This window comes from Dermacentor variabilis, chromosome 5, assembly GCF_050947875.1.
Source record: "Dermacentor variabilis isolate Ectoservices chromosome 5, ASM5094787v1, whole genome shotgun sequence".
NCBI classification, from domain to species: Eukaryota; Metazoa; Arthropoda; class Arachnida; order Ixodida; family Ixodidae; genus Dermacentor; species Dermacentor variabilis.
In genome coordinates, this window is record NC_134572.1 from 198,800,682 (window position 1) to 198,819,061 (window position 18,380).

The window sequence follows — 18,380 nt, forward strand, 5'->3', positions numbered from 1 at the left end:
GTGCGTTACCGGTTCTGGTCACCGGGATCAGGCCGCACTCCATGGCTGTTTGTGCAATTTTCTCAACACACGGTTTTTTTTTATTGTCCGGTGGAGAATTGCGCGGCACCGGGATTTGAACCACTGTCCTCTTGCACGGGAGGCGGATACTCTACCGCCCCCGCAGGAGTTAAATTAAAAATTAAATTATGGGGTTTTACGTGACAAAACCACTTTCTGATTATGAGGCACGCCGTAGTGGAGGACTCCGGAAATTTCGACCACCTGGGGTTCTTTAACGTGCACCTAATTCTAAGTACACGGGTGTTTTCGCATTTCGCCCCCATCGAAATGCGGCCGCCGTGGCCGGGATTAGATCCCGCGACCTCGTGCTCAGCAGTCTAACACCATAGCCACTGAGCAACCACGGCGGTTTCCGCAGGAGTTGTGCGCCTCATTTCACCTACAGTGGTGCCCTATTTGATCAGTCAAGGTGGACCCATCTGAGCTCGGTTATACCGCACGGATGGCACTGGGCTAGAGAACCTGGTATTTATGACCTGCACATGTGTGGCCATATGTAATTGACTATTCATTGTGTGCCAAAAGCTTTGCATGATGAGGATGACCTCTGCGTTGCATTCACAGTGCTAAGAGGGCGGTATTAAAAATGCAAAATGAAGTTGAATTTAGGGAGCAAGTCTCTGCAACGCTGAGAGAAAGGTGTCGGGGCTCTTCAATTGATATCAAAGGGTTGAAGAACACCTGGACTGAAATAAAGGGTGGGTGGGGTCAACGCGCCCGTAATCGTAATCGAGCATGTAAATTGGAGGACCGCGCAAAATTTCCCACCCTGGTGCGTCGAGATCACGCTGCACCACACACTTCCGAAAAGCAAGAACAGGGCGCCGAGCTGAACAAAAAAAAAAAAAGAAAGAAAGAACGGAGCAGAAGTGCGGGCAAGCTGCTTACTCGTGCGTGAGGCACGAACAAACGGCCCGTGCCGAGGCAAAGCAGCTTGTGAGGTGCCATCCGCGCTGTCAATCAATGCCTCCTCGCTGACGGTCCATGGCTGAAAGATGGGAAATTCGCTATGGCGTCTCTCTCACGCCTTTTGATCGCAAGAGATGAATGGCGCTATACCCCTTTCTTCTCTCGCGTGGGCACATGCATTTGTTTTTTAATTTTTATTTTGGCCTCAGGACGCGGTAGTATTGCGCAGCTTTGTAGGAGTAAGAACACGTTACTTGCGCTATTATCCAACCAATTTGTAGCGTTTGTTTTCTTTTGCTGCTCCGGGTGTATATATAATTAATTTGCGTGTGGTCTGCGGACTGAGTTTCTAGGCAGGCCGAAACGAGTCTCATGAAGGCAGCACATGACGGTACAAAGGAACCAATTCTAAGCATTGTGTTAATGCACGTGAAGACGTGTTCATGCCACTGGCCACTCTCTGCACAAAATATACTTACATCACTTCCATCTTGCCCATGTAATAGTACACAAACAGAAAAAGGCTTCACTTAGTTATGACGCAGTAAGTTCAAAACTGTGTTTATCAATAATATAGAGAGCACTTATGACACATCAAATAGGATCCCTTGCATTGGCACGACGACGAAATTAAGTTGAAGTAGCGGTCATGCAAAACAAATGGCACTACGATATAAATAAACTTGTGCAGATGTGTGTGCAGATCACAAGTTAAACGCAATATGAAGCGGCCTGAACCATAATAAACGTGACAATTTTCAGCGGTACATTCTCAGAGATACTTATCATGAATTCCCTAGATTATTAACCAGTGCCAGAAAGTAGCCTGTTCCGCTATCATGGCATTTGTGGAATAAATGAATTTGGATATGAGACCGTGCCGTAATGTGTGACTGTGATGTGAGACTGTGCGGCAGACTCCGACCACGCGTAGGGCATCTATGCGTGTTGAAGTGCATGTGGGTGACGCGTGTTTCATCTTAGAGTGGACAAGAGGTTTAGGGCAAAATGCGCAGGCTTTATGAAATACATACATATATCAGCAGGCTTGGAGTGCCGCATGACACCGGCAAAAGATGCCGCGAGGGAGTGGGACTATACAAATCCAGGTACAACCAAATTAGGAAGGACCACTAAGCTTCAACAAGGACACTCCCTCACCGGAACAGTAATTGGCCTCCCTCGTGCAGTATTTGGCTACTACCTCCTAAATGATTCCCTCCATAAACCCATGGCCCTCAGTCCCAGCAGCTGCGGAGAAACTAACCAAGGCACAGGTCAGACCTGCAACACAGCAGAGGGTGCTAAGAATCTCTGGGTCCGGACAGGCCGCCAATGCAAACTGACCTTGTCAACCTTTAATTGCCGAACTCTGCCGAGTGAGGCTAGCTTAGCAGGATTGTTTGAGGAACTATCAGACATTGTTTGGGATATCATCGGCCTCGTTAGATTATAAGAACAGGTGAGGTTTATATATTGCTGAATAACGGCCATGTCCTCTGCTATAAAGGTCTGCCAGATAAGAAGCAATACGGGGTAGGATTCCTACTCCATGAGGATATAGCGGGCAACGTTGACAAATTCTACAGCATTAATGAGAGGGTAGCTGTTGTCGTAATCAAACTTAATAAGCGGTATAGATTAAAGGTAGTACAAGCCTACGCTCCAACATCCAGTCACGATGATGAGGAAGTATATCAGTTTTATGAAGATGTCGAATTAGCGATGAGAAAAGTGCCAACTCCGTATACTGTAGTAATGGGAGACTTCAATGCAAAAGCGGGCTAAAAGCAGGCTGGTGAACAAGCAATCGGCAACTACGGCGTCGATTCTAGGAACGCTAGAGGAGAGATGCTGATAGAATTCGCCGAAAGGAATAAGCTTCGAATAATGAACCTTTTTCAGGAAGCGCAGCAAGAGAAAGTGGGACCTGAAAAAGCCCTAATGGTGAAAAAAGAAATGAAATTGAGTTGATGCTTCTGCTGATCCCAGCATTGTGCAGGATGTGGAAGGGTAAAGTGCAGTGATCATAGGTTAGTGAGGGCTAGGATTCACGTCAGCTTGAAGATAGAAAGAGTAAAATTGGGGTAGAAGAAACAGGTCAACCTAGAGACAGTAAGGGTAAAAGCAGACGAATTCAGGCTGATACTTGCAAACAAATATGCAGCCTTTGAGAATTTTGTTTTCTGTCCACTAAATCTTCGCCCAGCAAGTAGCCAGACTGAAGAAAGCATAAGCTTTGATAGAGACGATGTGATGTGTAAGAGTGTCAGATGATTCCTTTGATTGCGACAACATTAACAGCAATTAAACCACCGCACGAACTCAACAAACTACGCCAGAGTACAATCACTGGCCACCGACGACCTGCGAGAGAAGAGGGTGGCGATATGGGCGTCTTGGTCAGCCATCATTGAAAGGTATAGTAGAACAAAACAAAGACACAAGGCGAAACAAAGACAAGCGCTAGGTATCAACAGCGAAAATTTGGGGGGTATAAGTATGACCGATCCCGAAAGCGAAATTTTCGGTATTGATAGTTAGCGCTTGTCTTCGTCTTCGTTTATTCTTGTGTCTTTGATTTGTTGCGCTGTACAGGTACCTTTCAGTGCTGCGAGAGACGATTGTGCTGGATGAAGTTCAGAAGTTGTTCCTTTCATTACAGCCTCGAGTGGCTTCGATTGCCTACATCGCCGACATAATGACTCGTAGCCCCTGAATCGCCGCCGCCTCAGCCGCAAGCGATGACGCACGCCGCCTTATCCTGCCGTCATGTTCCCCCTGTGTGCCCGTGGCAGGACCCAGACAACAGTTCCGTTGTCCACCACTGCCGCCGCCAGCACGCCGACCGAATAGGCCGAAGGAACTATCTGGACAACAGAGCAACGACACGCCACCATTCGGACAAAGCCTGGAAGCAAAGAATGCACCAAGCAAGGGTCTGATGCCGCGATGTACTAAGCACACGTCAACGCGACACAGCCATGATCCGATGGCAAGTCTTAACTGCAACGCAAAACAAAGAGCAACCGACCTCGACGTGTTGCTCGATGGCCACGCAGTGACCGCGTTAGTAGACACAGGAGACGATCAATCCGTCATAAGTGGACCCTTCGCCGCCAAGTTGAAGGAAGTTAAAGCTCTAAGGCCCCAAACTTCGGTTCGCTACAGGACACCTAATAATGCCCACTGGAGTCTGCACGGCAAAAATAACCGTTTACGACCGGACTTAACCTGCCACCTTCGTTATCCTCCAACAGTGTTCCCGGGACGTCATTCTCAACATGGACTTCTTGACCCAACACGGCGCAATTATCGACCTGAAGTCGATGTCGATAACACTACCCGATAATCTAGAGATACTGCCAGAGAGCGCCCGTAGTAACCATGCCTTCAGTGTACTTGAGGACTATGTTACCATCTGGCCTCGCTCAGGCATTGTCATTTCCGTCGACAGCGAAACACCCGTACACGTAGCAGGCGTCATCGAGGGCGTCCAACATCTACTACTGGACCGTGAAATTTGAGTCGCTTGACTGCACGGAGGGAAAGCCAAAGTGATGCTGACAAACTTCAACCAGGAGTTGAAGCACACCAAGAAGGGCAGGACGATGGTATACATCGAGGAAATTGTGGAAGCCAACAATGCATTTGTCGTCTCAGATTCTGCCGCATCTACTTCGACGACCGTAGTTCCCGAACCAGACTTCGACTTAAATCCAAGACTCCCCATCAATAAGCAGCAACAGCTCAAAAGTCTTCTGCGACGATACAAAGATTGATTTTCGACGTCATCGACGATTCGACAAACACCAGTCGCAAAGCATCGCATAATCATCTAAGAGTGTGCTCGACCACTCATCCAGAGCCCTCGCACCGAGTTTCAGCGCGAGCACGGGAAGCTATAACGCAACAAGTCGACGAGATGCTGCGCGACGATATCATCCAGCCGTCGAAAAGCTCACGAGCATCTCCTGTAGTCCTGCTGAAGAAAAAGGACGGAACACTGCGTTTCTGCGTCGATTATTGTCGACTGAACACGATCACGAAGAGGGACGTATACCCCCTCCCACGGTAGACGATGCATTGGATTGGCTCTGTAACGCTAAATACTTCTCGTCGATGGACCTCGTGTCTGCCTACTGGCAAATAGAAGTCGAGGAGACCGCGTTCATCATGTCAGACGGCCTGCATGAGTCTGAGGTTATGCCATTGGGACTGTGCTCGGCGCCTGCAACCTTCCAGAGCGTGATGGGCACGGTTTTAGCAGGACTGAAGTGGCAGACCTGTCCTGTTTAGAATGATGACGTCGTTGTCTTCGCCTGAAATTTCGACGATCACCTTAGGCGGCTTGCGACAGTGCCACAGGGCATCAAGGTATCAGGGCTCACTCTAAAGCCAGAAAAGTGCCGCTTCGCTTACGATGACGTTCTGTTTCTAGGCCACGTCATCACCACAGCTGGAGTGCGCCCCGACCCGCAGAAGGCAGCTGCCATCGCAAAGTTCCAGCAGCCCATCGACAAGAAGGCAGTTTGTAGAGTCCTTGGCATGTGTGCCTGCTACAGGCGCTTTGTCAAGGACTTTTCAAGCATCGCTGAGCCGCTGACACATCTAACGAAATGTGATATCAATTTGAAGTGAGAAACGCCGCAGCCTGACGCATTTGAAGAACTCGAAAGTCGCATCCAGCGGCCACCAGTACTTGCGCAGTACGACGAGGATTGAGATGCAAAAATACACAGTGACGCCAGTAGTCTAGACCTCGGTACCAGCCTAGTCCAGAAGAAAGACGGTCTTCAATGGGTGATAGCTTACGCTAGCCGATTGCTGTCGAAAGCCGAAGGGAATTATACTATGACCGAAAAAGAATGCCTCGCCATCATTTCGTCTACGGGAAAATTCCTACCCTTACCTATATGACAGGCCTGTTCAAAGTCGTGAGCGACCATGACGCGCTATGTTGGCTAGCAAATTTAAAGGACCCTTCAGGACGCCTGGTGCGGTGGAGCCTCAGACTACAAGAGTACGAAATCACTGTAACCTACAAGTCCGGACGAAAACACTCTGATGCCGACTGCGTGTCTCGCGCTCCCGTCGACCCGCCGCCCCAAGATGACGAAGACGAGGACGCCTTTTAGGTACAATAAATGCCGACGACTTTGCCGAGCAGAAGCGAGCGGACCCGGAGTTCAGAAGCCTTGTTGAGTACTTGCTAGGCGAAGCCGTCGTTGTCCCGAAGGCATTTAGGCACGCATTATCTTCATTTTTATTACGAAACGAAGTGCTGGTGAGGAACTCACCAGCCCGCGCAAACAATTTTGTCATAGTGCCAGCAGCACTCTGATCAGCTGTCATGCACACCCTGCACGAGGATAAGAAAACCGAGTATCTCTGGTTTTCCCGCACGCTCGCAAGAATACAAGAGAAGCATTACTGGCCGCGCATCACCGCCGATGTCGCTCGTTACGCGATTACTTGCTATGACTGCCAAGGCCGGAAAGAACCGCCAACGAGGCCATCGGGATTACCACAGCTGATCTAGCCACCTTGCCGACCGTTTCAGCAGATCGGGATAGATTTGTTGGAACCCTTCCTGATGTAAACACCTGGAAACAAGTGGATCGTCGTGGCGACGGGCTACCCCACCCGCTTTGCTTAAACAAAAGCTCTGCCGAACGTTAGTGGAGCAGAAGTTCCGAAGTTCTTCGTTGAAAACATCCAGCTGCGACATGGCGCCCCAGCAGTCCTCATCGCCGACAGAGGAACGGCCTTGACAGCAGAGCTCAGAGAAGCCATTCTACGATACCGCTAGACAAGCCACAGGAGGACAACTGCCTACCACCCGCAGACGAATGGTACGGAGCGCCTGAATAAGACTCTCGCCGACATGCTAGCAATGTACGGCAATGTCGATCACAAGACCTGGGATTTTTGGTAACGAACGTATTGCTTCCATTAGTTCACGCTCCTGCTTTTCCGACAGAGGGCCAGGGTTATCTTCGACGTCACCAGCTAATAGTAATCTTATTCTAAAAAAAAAAAATCTATCGCACCAGTACAGAGACAGGTACCTGCACGATCAAGCACAAACCGCCGTAATGATCAAGTGGGCTCCGGTGCCGAGTTTTCATGTGTGCTAGTTGGCTTATAACGGTTAAAAAGACCAACCTGAAGAAAGAGCAGCTGTTAGTGTTTCGACCGCATCTCGGCACCAGAACCCAAAGGCCTTGGGTGTAGCAGGCGTTTAAATAGTCTTTCCTCGAACAGCGAGCGCCCTCGGTGACCGGTAGTGACAACTGCTATCACGCTGGCTACTGAAGATGCATCCAGATATGGCCATAACCACCAGTCAGTAATTACAGCCGGGCACTGTCCTCCGGGGAAGTCGCTGATGTCGTTAGTTGTACACGTGTGTACAAGCACCTGTTGTTCCTGTTGACGCTCCGTCAGTTCATGCAGACGAGGCCGCGCAGTCACTGTGTTTCCATTTGGGCATGCGTTGTAGACCTCGCCATATCTTCCCAACTGTCTTGAAACAAAACCAGTGCCGGACGCTGCTACGACGATCTGAAACAACTGAAGAAAGAGCAGCTGCGAGTGTTTCGACCGCATCTCGGCACCAGAACCCCAGTCAGGTTAAAGCTTTTACACAACATTAACAGCGGTAACACAGGAATCGATAAGAACATATATTTAAAACCAACTCATTATCAATTTAAAAGACGCGACAATTCCAAGAAAATAAGGGCCTACTAAAGTCGTATTAATGTATTTAAATTTTCATTCTTTCCGCGAACGATTGCAGAGTGGAATTTGCTCCCGGATGAGATAGTGTCTGCATCCAATTTTTCATCTACCATAGAGAACTTTATGTGAATCTGTTTTAGACAATATTTCCAGTGTGCCATTTTATGCATTGTGTAACAAATTTTATAATCGGATGTTGTTAGTACTGGATGTGTTGTCTTTCTTTACTAATTACGATTATTGTATTTCTAATACCACAGATGATGGTGCCGTTGTTCGCGAAGTTGACTTTCATGTTTGTAATTAACCCCCCTACGGTAATGCCCAACTCGGGCGCTGTAGGTATTCGTAATAAATAAATAAATAAGAATAGCGTCCAGCCGTACGTAACCTTGACTTACAGCAGGGCGGCAGAAGAAACAACACAGATCAAGCCGTTCAAGGTGGTTTACGGCAGGAATCCGACGACGACTCTCGACACCATGTTGCTGCACGTCACCGACGAAGACAGTCTTGACGTCTCCACCTATCTCCAGCGCGCCGAAGAAGCCCGACAGCTCGCGCGCCTGCGCATGCGAAACCAGCAGAGGACCGGCAGGTGACACTACAATCTTCGACTACGATACGTGGAATACAAGCATGGCGACTGTGTTTGGGTTTGAACCCCAATACACCGACGAGGACTTCGCGAGAAGCTTTTACACCGCTACTTCGGACCCTACAAGATTATCCGACGCATTGGCGCACTGGAGTAGGACGTCATGACAGACGGCATTTCGCAATCACAGCGCCGCCGCTCAGGACCTGAAATAGTCCATGTTTTGCGACGTAAGCCGTTCTAGCAGCGTTAACAATCTTTGGGACATTCCATAGCTGAACTTTGGACTTTCTTTGGAATTTGTCCTGTTGCTTTTTCTTTAATAAGTGTATTGGTTGTTCCTCGCTCGCCTTTTATGTTTGTAGCATCGGGACCATACCTTTTAAGAGAGGGGTATTGACACGTGTACTTGTTTACTAGGTGACTGCGTTTCATTGTCTAACATGTTATGACTCAGCGCATGATGCTCCTGCATGTATCGGAAGTTTCTGGAATGTTATCGATGGTTCTATCACTGTCTTTTGTCGCTGAACATTGTGTAATCTGATTGAATGTATGCGCAGCGCGAATGGTGCAGAACTTTCTGGAAGACACGCAGGCACCAGCGCTTGCTTTGGAACCGTCGGTGACCGATGTATAAAAGCCGACGCGCTTGACCGGCTGATCAGATTTCGACGATCGTCGAGTGTGTTCGCTGCTATCGTTGTGCTTTAAGTGTAGCCTATTTATTGGGGACACAGGTTCGCCCAATAAAGGTTAGCAGTTTAGTTATTCACAGTTTTACCGCTGTAATATTCACCGTCACTACTACGTGACAATGTAAGGAATTTTACAGGACGCGAAGGAATGCCTAAACCATGTCTGCCGGTCTAACGCTTTCTTTCATCGATGGTGTCCAAGCAGAAGTAAAATTTTCCCTCTCGTTGGTCGAAAAATTGCCGACTTTGCCTAACTGCACATTTGTTCACACATGATGGTGATTGCGGGAGCTGGCGGCTGGCTGGTGAGTCGTACAGGACATGCATAACAAAAGCTGACTCTTTAAATTAAAAGAGGGAGAACACGAAGAAAATTTTTTACCGTGAAGTTCAGCGTGGTCTGCATACCTGACGGGAAAGGGCCTCATGGCGACCAGAGCGCTGTAGGCAACGCAATTCTTCGCTCGGAAAAGGCACATGTTGTTGCGCACAAGTGTTTGACGTGTGTTATAGAATAATGGTATATAATAGTAATAATGGTAATAATGGTATAATGGTAATAATGGAATATAATGGTAATAATGGTATAATAGTAATGGTAGAATAATGCGCAAGCAGGAAGCCTAATCTGCTGTACTTTAGATGGAATACGCGCGAATGCTTTTACTTTTGACTATCAAAGCACCTTTACCCTCTGTCTCGCACTTTCAAGCCCACAGATGGTTAGAAAGTTGGGCGAGTTCTTGAGGTAGCATATTCTTGGACTGTAGTGGGAACTGACACACACACAGAGACTAGCAGCAGACAGGAGGAGCGCTAACTCCCAGCTAAATCTTTATTGAAATTGGCAACATATATACAAGTGATTGTGAATAGTGCAGCATATGGACATGACAAGGTCTAAACATTATCAGTTAAACATATCAAGAGGTAGGGAAGCCAAATAACCAAGCAAAAAAAGGCACTACTTGAGATTGACACACGTGAGAAGATATTGAAATTCGCTTTCTGACAGAGATATTGATGCGTTGCTATATTCCGTATCGAACGGTTTACGGAACGTGGCCATTAGAGAAGACGTCAATACAGTTTGTGGGGGAGGGGGGGGCCCGCAAATTGTCTATGATGTTTCCTATGATAAATAGGAAACTTGACCAGGGGGTGGCAAAAGAAGAAAACTTATTGCGGCGTTAGGCATGTGTCACCTTTAGCGCCTGGTAACACTGGCACAGTTCATCAGATTCCACTCAAGTGTGGAAAAGGTCACAATGGACGGAGTGGAAGGTGCCTCAATATCAGTCTAAAACAACGTAAACAATAACTTAACCGTAATGCTTCACATCTAGCGTCGCACTGTTTCACTTGCGGTTGTAAACCTTTGTTTAAAGACACAAAAGTCGGTTCGAGGCACAAATGCGAAACCACACGGGAAATAATTGAGGCATTTCACCTTAAAAGAGTAGCAGAGACTTGTGTTAGCCACACATCAATATCTCTGTTAGAAAGCGAATTTCAATATCTTCTCAGCACGTCTGTCAATCTCAAGTAGTGCCTGTTGTTTGTTTTTTTCGCTTCTCTACCTCTTCATATCTTTAACTGATAGTCTTTAGACCTTGTCATGTCCATATGCTGCACTATTTGTAATCACTTATATATATGTTGATAGTTTCAATAAAGATTTAGTTGACAGTTAGCGCTTGTACTGTCTTCTTCTAGCCTGTGTGTGTGTCAGCTGGCGCTACAATCCAAGAAGACGGTTAGCTTTCAGCACACCAGAATTAACGTGTACCGACATGAGTTCGCTCATAACTGCGTGAAATATCAGAATCCCGTTGATGCTTTCTTCATACAATTGAATGTCATTTTTATTCACAGGTACTGTAGCAGCGCAGCGAAAGCCCAGTACGGCCGATTGTCCTCCTGTTCAGAACAAGACAAAGCGGACACCGATGACACTGGTGAGGTAACCTTCTGCGCGCTCGCTATAGCGTAGCGACAGTGGCAGAAGCCTGGTCTGCGCACATCGGCGCTGGCTTTTGCACCGAGATAACGCGCCACTCGCGTAGTTCATTGTTTCCGAGGCTCGCTAAAGAAAGAAGCAGAAAGCACGACGACTCTGGGCCGAGTAGTCGGAGGGGGTGAATTGGCGACGGGTGCCATGATCGCCTGGATGTGGCAGACCGCGCAGACTGGCGCAGCTCCTCCCGTGGTGACTCAGCTCGTCCATGGCATGAATGAGGGATGCAGTTATTGCGTGCAATCATAGGGATTGAGGAAAGGGTGCGTGGACATTTGTAGCGCGTGTGTACCGCGCTGTCGCATGTTGCTCATAGCCCTGACAAATGGGGTAGTCGCATTTATGCTGATTCCCGGGTGTCATTCAGGGACAGTGCGGATTTTGCCGGATGAGAGATGCATCTGCCCAGGAAAATAGATATAGGGGGTTTGGAAGGAGCGTACTGCGCTCCTGGCTTATTGCGGTGCTCAGCCCGACAAGGGTTACGAGTATAGACTTCTGCCATAGGAGTGGGGCGGCCGCTATGCCAAGAATGGCTAGGGAATTCGTTTGTTCTTTTCCTATTTATCTATCCCCCGATGACAGCAGCTTTGTCGAATTTCCAGTCCTCAAAAAAAAAATGTGCAAAAGAATGTCCATCTTTCAATTTTTTGAGAGTTCGAACAAGATGATTTTCTGGGCGATTGGTGTGTAGACATGATTCACGTGATTAATTGACACGACATAATGACATCGGATGTTAAAATTCTGTCGAAGGATATCGCTCTCTGTTCTCGTGGCAGTTAAAGTGAATGTTTATTATTTTTATTTCCTTGCTGCAAGCTGCTTGCGCATGAATGCGTTGGACACGTTCGCCTCCGGTTGCTGTTTTCTCGTAGCTGTGCTGATTTAACTGACATTGTGTGACATCGTTGAACGCAGATTCACAGTTCTCGGCATACAGCAACAACTCATCGCCGACACTGAGTCACGACGCACATGACTCACCATCTCAGGACTCGAACCAGTCGAGCAACCTGGCTTCCTCTCAGCAGCACCAGCCTCCGCCGAGTGCCGCAGACGTTTTCAACATGAAAATGGCCAGCGTTAAGAAGACCTCGGCGCAGATTACCAAGCAGCTTGTCCAGGAGACTCTTATGGACGAGGGTAGGTGCCTACTCTGTCTTCAATGTTGTGGTTACTCACTGTGAGGCCTCGTTAACTTCGCCTCATTTCCTGTTGATAACAGTCATCCGGTGCTTCTTTCCCGTACACGGAAATGATTAAGGTAGTGCTATTGCTGTGCATGTTACGTATCGCACAATGTTGGCACTTGCATCACATGGTGCGTTTTCATTGGATGCATTAAATGCATATTCCATCAGTTTAGCATTTCCGTATTTCCATTACGTTTTTTTGTTACATGCGCTTCTCTTGCTTTTTTTACCTTTCATGCTTTACGAACTCGTGTAGTGTAGTGAAAGTGGTGTCTCTCTTACCTCCCTTCCCGCACGCGCTATCTGTATCTTCTATTTATCTCTAAGCTGGCACATCCGCAATCATAAAACGCGGTATTAAGAATAATGTTAATAATGATAACAAAATCCGAAGAACCAACCTCACGATGACTGTCGACGATGTTGTTTAGTGTTGAATCAATACAGCGACACAACGTACTGCCATCCTCGAACAGAGTGATGCACGAGGGCGTGTCCTGCAGCAGGCAATCCTCCCTCGCCTCTCCATAAGAGCACCCAGCGCCATCTAGTGGCGTTGCCCCAAAGCCTGTGCGTGACCTAAGAAATGCATGAGAGGCTGGTACGTGCAAGCACTGATAAATGCGTTATGCGGAAAGCGGCGCCTTTCTCGCGCTGTAATAATGATGATGTTGATGATTTATTGGCATCTTCTTTGTAACTGGGCGGTGACAAATAGTCAGCTGGCCTGCTTATGATATTCAAGCATGCTAGACTTGTTCTTACAGCGTGGCAATATATGACTCTGATCCTGGGATTTCTTCGTCTCCCGACGTCGACATAACAGTCCACAAAAAACTGTTTCGCTGATTGAGGCGAAAAGGGCCTATCTCCATTAGAATTACCCATCTTACGCATGGAAGACACACCCTAGTATTCGTTTAAATAAAGGAAAGGACAAAACAAGAGTCAACTACATGATAGATGACCAGGGGCGTTCGAAGAATGCGAAGCACGTAGCGTTCGCCGCATGCGTTAACCGATAAAGATTACGGTTGCATAAGCTGCAATTGCCGGGAAGCGGCAACTGTAGCATACAAAGCAGCGAGTGACGTCACCGCCCTTTCATATGTAAAATAACCCGCCTAGCAACTGATTTAATTTGTGTTCTCATAGCGCCATGAAATGCTCACACATTGTTAGGACTCCCGAAGAGAAGCGTGAGAACGATGAGCGACGACGGGAACAGCAACGTCAATATGCACAACAGCGTCGTGCTGAGGCTAGACCGGAAGACCCCCCCCCCCCTTCTGCCGCCGCCAAAATAGTCATGGAGCTTAGCAGTCACCACTGCTGCACAGAGAGTTGGCTTCATTTTCTGCAGGTCAATGCCAGATTGTCTCGCCGACCACATTCCCTAAACCCAGACACGTGCGCAAGCAAGCACTCATCTCCCTCTGCACAAGCCAGGTCAAAAGAGGGATGATGATAAATTTTTCTTTAGTACCTGTTTGCGAAATTCACACACTCAAAACTCCCTGGACACGCTTATTCTGATGAATCAGAAGTGCTACGTTACGCATCTTCACACACAATCTCATAAACAAATAAAACTCCAGCAGTAATTCTGAGTAATTGCTCAGAGCAGTCCTTTACCGCTTAGAAAGAGCGACCAAGTGCAGCAGCGTTTCCATTCAACTTGCCCTTGATGTATTTTATGTCCAAATGATATTGCTGTAGAATGAGGCTTCACCTCAGGAGGCGACTGCTTTTTGATGTTGCGGTTTGTAGCCATGCCAGGGGACAATGGTCCGTATCTGCAGTGAATCTGGCGCCCCTGAGATAGCATTGCAATTTCTGAATGGCCCCCACAATGCAAGCAAATTCTTTTTCCAACGCGCAGTATGCAATCTCCCGAGAACACAGTATTCGGCTCAGATAGAGCCCGGGATGTTCTTTACTGTCGTCATACCTCTGGCAGAGGAGGACACTTAGTCCTCAATTACTTGTGTCCCACTGGACCATGAATTCTCGGTTAAAATCGGAAGATCGTAATTCCCGACGGCTAATCAATGTAGCCTTCAGCCTTAAGAAGGCAGCTTCCTTATTTTCATCCCAGACTACGTTTGTCGGTTCTGTCCCTCGGAGAGCACCAGTCAGGGGGCTTCCAAAGTTGAATAATACCGGATGTATTCATTAGAATACTCAGTGAGCCCCAAAAATTCCCGAATGCCCGTCGTCTTAGCTTTCGGTCAAGAATAGTCTGCTACCGCTCATATTTTAACCTCGCTGATAGTTTACGGTCGCCCTTGCATGACAACACTTGTCGGTCTTTACGGCAAGCTTAGCTTGACGCAAACGGCTGAGCACCACTCTAAGATGCACCTAATGGTTTCCCCATAAATCAGAAAATATTGCGATGTAATCTAAGTATGGCACGGCAAATGCCTCAAAACCTTTTAGAACCCTATCCATGAGGCGAAAAAAATAAAATGGAGCATTTTTGAGTCCCAAGCTCATCATTCTCGGTTGATGGCTGCCTGTTGATGTGACGAATGACGCGTATCTGCTGGCTCTCTCTCTGAGCGGTACTTGCCAGTGCCCTCGAATAGAGTCCAGCATAGTCATAGGCTGCTCGGCTCACCTGTGCCGCACTCTCCTCAATATCTGGAGTTGGATACACTTAATTCTTGGTGAGAGCATTTAATTTCCGACAGTCTGCTACGGGCCTTGGTTATTTACCCGGAGTTTCCACCAATATTATAGGTGAAGCTTATTCACTCTCGGAGGGCTTAAGCACTCCTAATACTCGCATGCGCTTCACTCCCATGTCAAGGATTTCTCTCTGCCTAGGAGAGAATCGATAACACTTTCTTTGCACTGGTTCCTCGGACGTCAGCTCAATGTCGTGCCCAGTCAAATAAGTTCTAGCCGGTCTGTCGGTGAAGCATTAATTAAACTCGTCTATAATTTGTCCAACATCAGACAACTGGTATTTCTTTAGTTCCCCTCTCTGCTGCGTCCTCTTCAGGAGTTCTTGAGCTCTACTTCCCCCTCCACTTAGACAAACCAGGTTGTCCTCCATGTGTTCAGGAAGGTTTAGGGTCATATTCACCACTAACTCTCTTTGCACGTAATGCATCATCATCATTATCATCATTATATTTTATTTATTTTACAATTATAAATGCGCACCGCCTCACGTTCTTGCGAGGTTTTCACCACCTAGTTGGTGTCAGAGGGTTTCGCAATTACTTCAGAGGGCCCTTCCCACTGTACTTGCAGCCTGTTTTGTCTTGAGGCTCTTAGTAACATTACCTTGTCACCGATACGGAACGTCTTCTGACGTGCGGTCCTATCATAGTAGTGTTTGGATCGAGCCAGAGCTCATTTCATGCTGGCCTCTACAAGTTCTTTTAGCATAATGCAGAGTCCCAGCAGATTCAAAACAAGCTCCACCACGGTAGGGCCTTCTCCGCGCCCTTCCTTCGTTTCCCGTGCGATTCGCAAAGGTGAGCGCGGTGACCTTCCGTAAACCAACACGGTGGGGCAGAAACCAGTGGATTCCTGTGGCGCCGACAGGAAATGAAAACGGCTGCTGGTAGGCATGCGTTCCATTCGCGCTTATTTTCATAACACAGTCCTCTGAGGACGCGCTTGAGAACGGGATGCCACTTTTCTGCGCTGTTTCTCTGTGGACGATGAATTGAGCTGTACACTATTTTTATGCCGCATCGTTCTAGAAATGAGGCGGTGAGGACAGTTGTGAACACACTGCTTTGATCACTTTGAATCTTGGAAGGAAATCCAACTCGGGAAAAAATCAACAACAGCAAATTCAAAACACTATCCAATGTCACCTCACGTAGTGTAAGCGTTTCTCCATACATTGTGGCTTGGCATAACATAGTATATACCGGTACCCTGTCTCTCTTATAGGAAGTGGCCCATCTACATCTATCACTAACCGCAGAAATGACTCGGTAATAATCGGTACTGAAACCATCGGCGCTTTCCACTTATCCTGCGCCTTTCCGAGAAGCTGGCATGTGTCGCATGACCGCACACATTTCTCCACGTCCTTAAAACATCCAGGCCAATAATAATCCTGTAACAGCCTCTGCTTTGTTTTCCTGGTTCCAAGTTGACACGACCAAGAACTGCCATGGGAAAGCTGCAACAAGTCTGCGCGACTCTTCTGGGGAACGACTAGTTGATCTCGCCCCATTCCGTGTTTTTAACCTAAGCAATACAACACACATCTTCTCAGCTGGAAACAAATATTCTCCTTTACTGGAGTACATCTTCGCTGGCGCTCTCTGATCTCCTGTATGGTGGGGTCCTCCACTTCCTTAGTAGCCCACTCTTCTCTATTCCCACTTAGGAGTATAGCGAAACTACTTGACACTGACGGCAATAACGCATTCTCAAGGACATCCTCGTTCAGCGGTTCGCGAGACTGATTCTCCGGCTGAGTGGTCTCGGGTGTTTCGTTATCGTGATCTGCAATGCGTTCATACGTTTCCGCCCTAGTCTTGCTGGGTGTTTCCTCCCTAGTGTAACTCTCGGAAGTGAGTTTACTTGCCGATTCTCGCGCCTTTGAACGGGTTTATGCTTTGAGAAAAGGTTTATTGGCGGCTCCTAATGTAAAGGCACAGCAACCGGAAACGGCGAAGCAGCCCGAAACACTGTCCAAACGGACGCCAGCAATCAACAGCGCGAGGCGAGACGAGCCGCGCGTTGGCGATGCGGCTGTGCCGCGAGGCGCGTCTTCTTCTTCACAATCTCCTCCCGGACAAAAAGAGCCATCCTGGCACCTTAAGAATCGGGAGGCAGAGGGTCGTGGTAGGGCTTGAGACGCGAGACGTGGACAATGTCACGTCCACGCCGGCGCAAGTCTTCAGGTGGTTACAGGGGCTCAATGAGAAAATTCACCGGGGATGTTTGCTCCAAGACTCGGTAAGGCCCTTCGAATTTTGGGACGAGTTTCGAGGAAAGCCCCGGCGTTTGGAAAGGGACCGACAACCACACAAGAACGCCTGGAGCGTAGGTCGTGTTGGGATGCGTGTCAATGCGGTTTTCTTTCTGGCGCTGCTGTTGCTCTGCCGTAAAGGAGCGCGCTAGCTGGCGGCATTCTTCGGCTTGTCGGGCGACTTCGGAAACAGGTAGACACTCGGAGGCGTCAGGACGGTATGGAAGGAGCGTGTCGATGGTATGCGTAGGCTCGCGGCCATACAGGAGGAAGAAAGGTGAAAATCCCGTAGTGGCCTGGATCGCGGTGTTGTACGCGAATGTGACGAATGGAAGGATGCGGTCCCAGTTACCATGATCAGATGCCACGTACATAGAGAGCATATCACCAAGTGTGCGGTTAAATCGCTCTGTGAGCCCGTTAGTCTGTGGATGGTATGCCGTGCTTGTCCGATGAATAATATGGCATTCCGAAATCTATCCGAAGGATCGGGTAGAACGCCGTGCTTGGACACAACGTGGCCTAAAATGGTGAGCTCTCGCGCGGCGAAGCGGCACTTCTTGAGGTTGAGTTGAAGGCCAGCGTTCGTTAGACAGGTCAAAACTTGTCTGAGGCGGAGCAGGTGAGTAGGAAAATCAGGCGAGAAAACCACGACATCGTCGAGGTAACACAGACATATAGACCACTTGAGGCCACGCAGCGTGTTGTCCATGAGTCGTTCAAAGGTGGCAGGGGCGTTACAAAGCCCGAAAGGCATCACCTTAAATTCATATAAACCGTCAGGCGTAATGAATGCGGTTTTCTGGCGATCGGCCGCAGCCATCGGGACCTGCCAGTACCCTGAACGCAAGTCAAGGGACGAGAAGAATTCTGCTCCCTGAAGACTGTCGAGGGCGTCATCGATGCGCGGCAAAGGATAGACGTCTTTGCGCGTTACCTTATTTAACCGACGGTAGTCGACGCAAAAGCGAATAGACCCGTCCTTCTTGCGAACGAGAACGACAGGAGATGCCCAGGGACTGTGCGAAGGTTGAATAACATCCCGGCGCAGCATATCTTCGACTTGGGTGGTAATGACACGACGCTCTTCGGCAGAGACGCGATATGGTCGTTGACGTAACGGCTGATGTGAACCGGTGTCAATGTAGTGCTGCACTTCCGACGTGCGGCCCAGGTGAGGTTGTGAAACGTCGAATGAACT

The 18,380-nt window shown here is 48.3% G+C and overlaps 1 protein-coding gene across 1 annotated transcript in view; it reads left to right on the plus strand.

Annotated features, from left to right (window-relative positions):
* The window catches only part of nab (NGFI-A-binding protein homolog), a 526,490-nt gene that overhangs the window by 485,374 nt on the left and 22,736 nt on the right, over window positions 1–18,380 (plus strand). Inside the window, exons 11-12 of the mRNA XM_075693896.1 lie at window positions 10,891–10,973; window positions 11,954–12,178. Of these exons, the coding sequence (XP_075550011.1) occupies window positions 10,891–10,973; window positions 11,954–12,178 (308 nt within the window). The remainder of the gene's footprint in view (window positions 1–10,890; window positions 10,974–11,953; window positions 12,179–18,380) is intronic.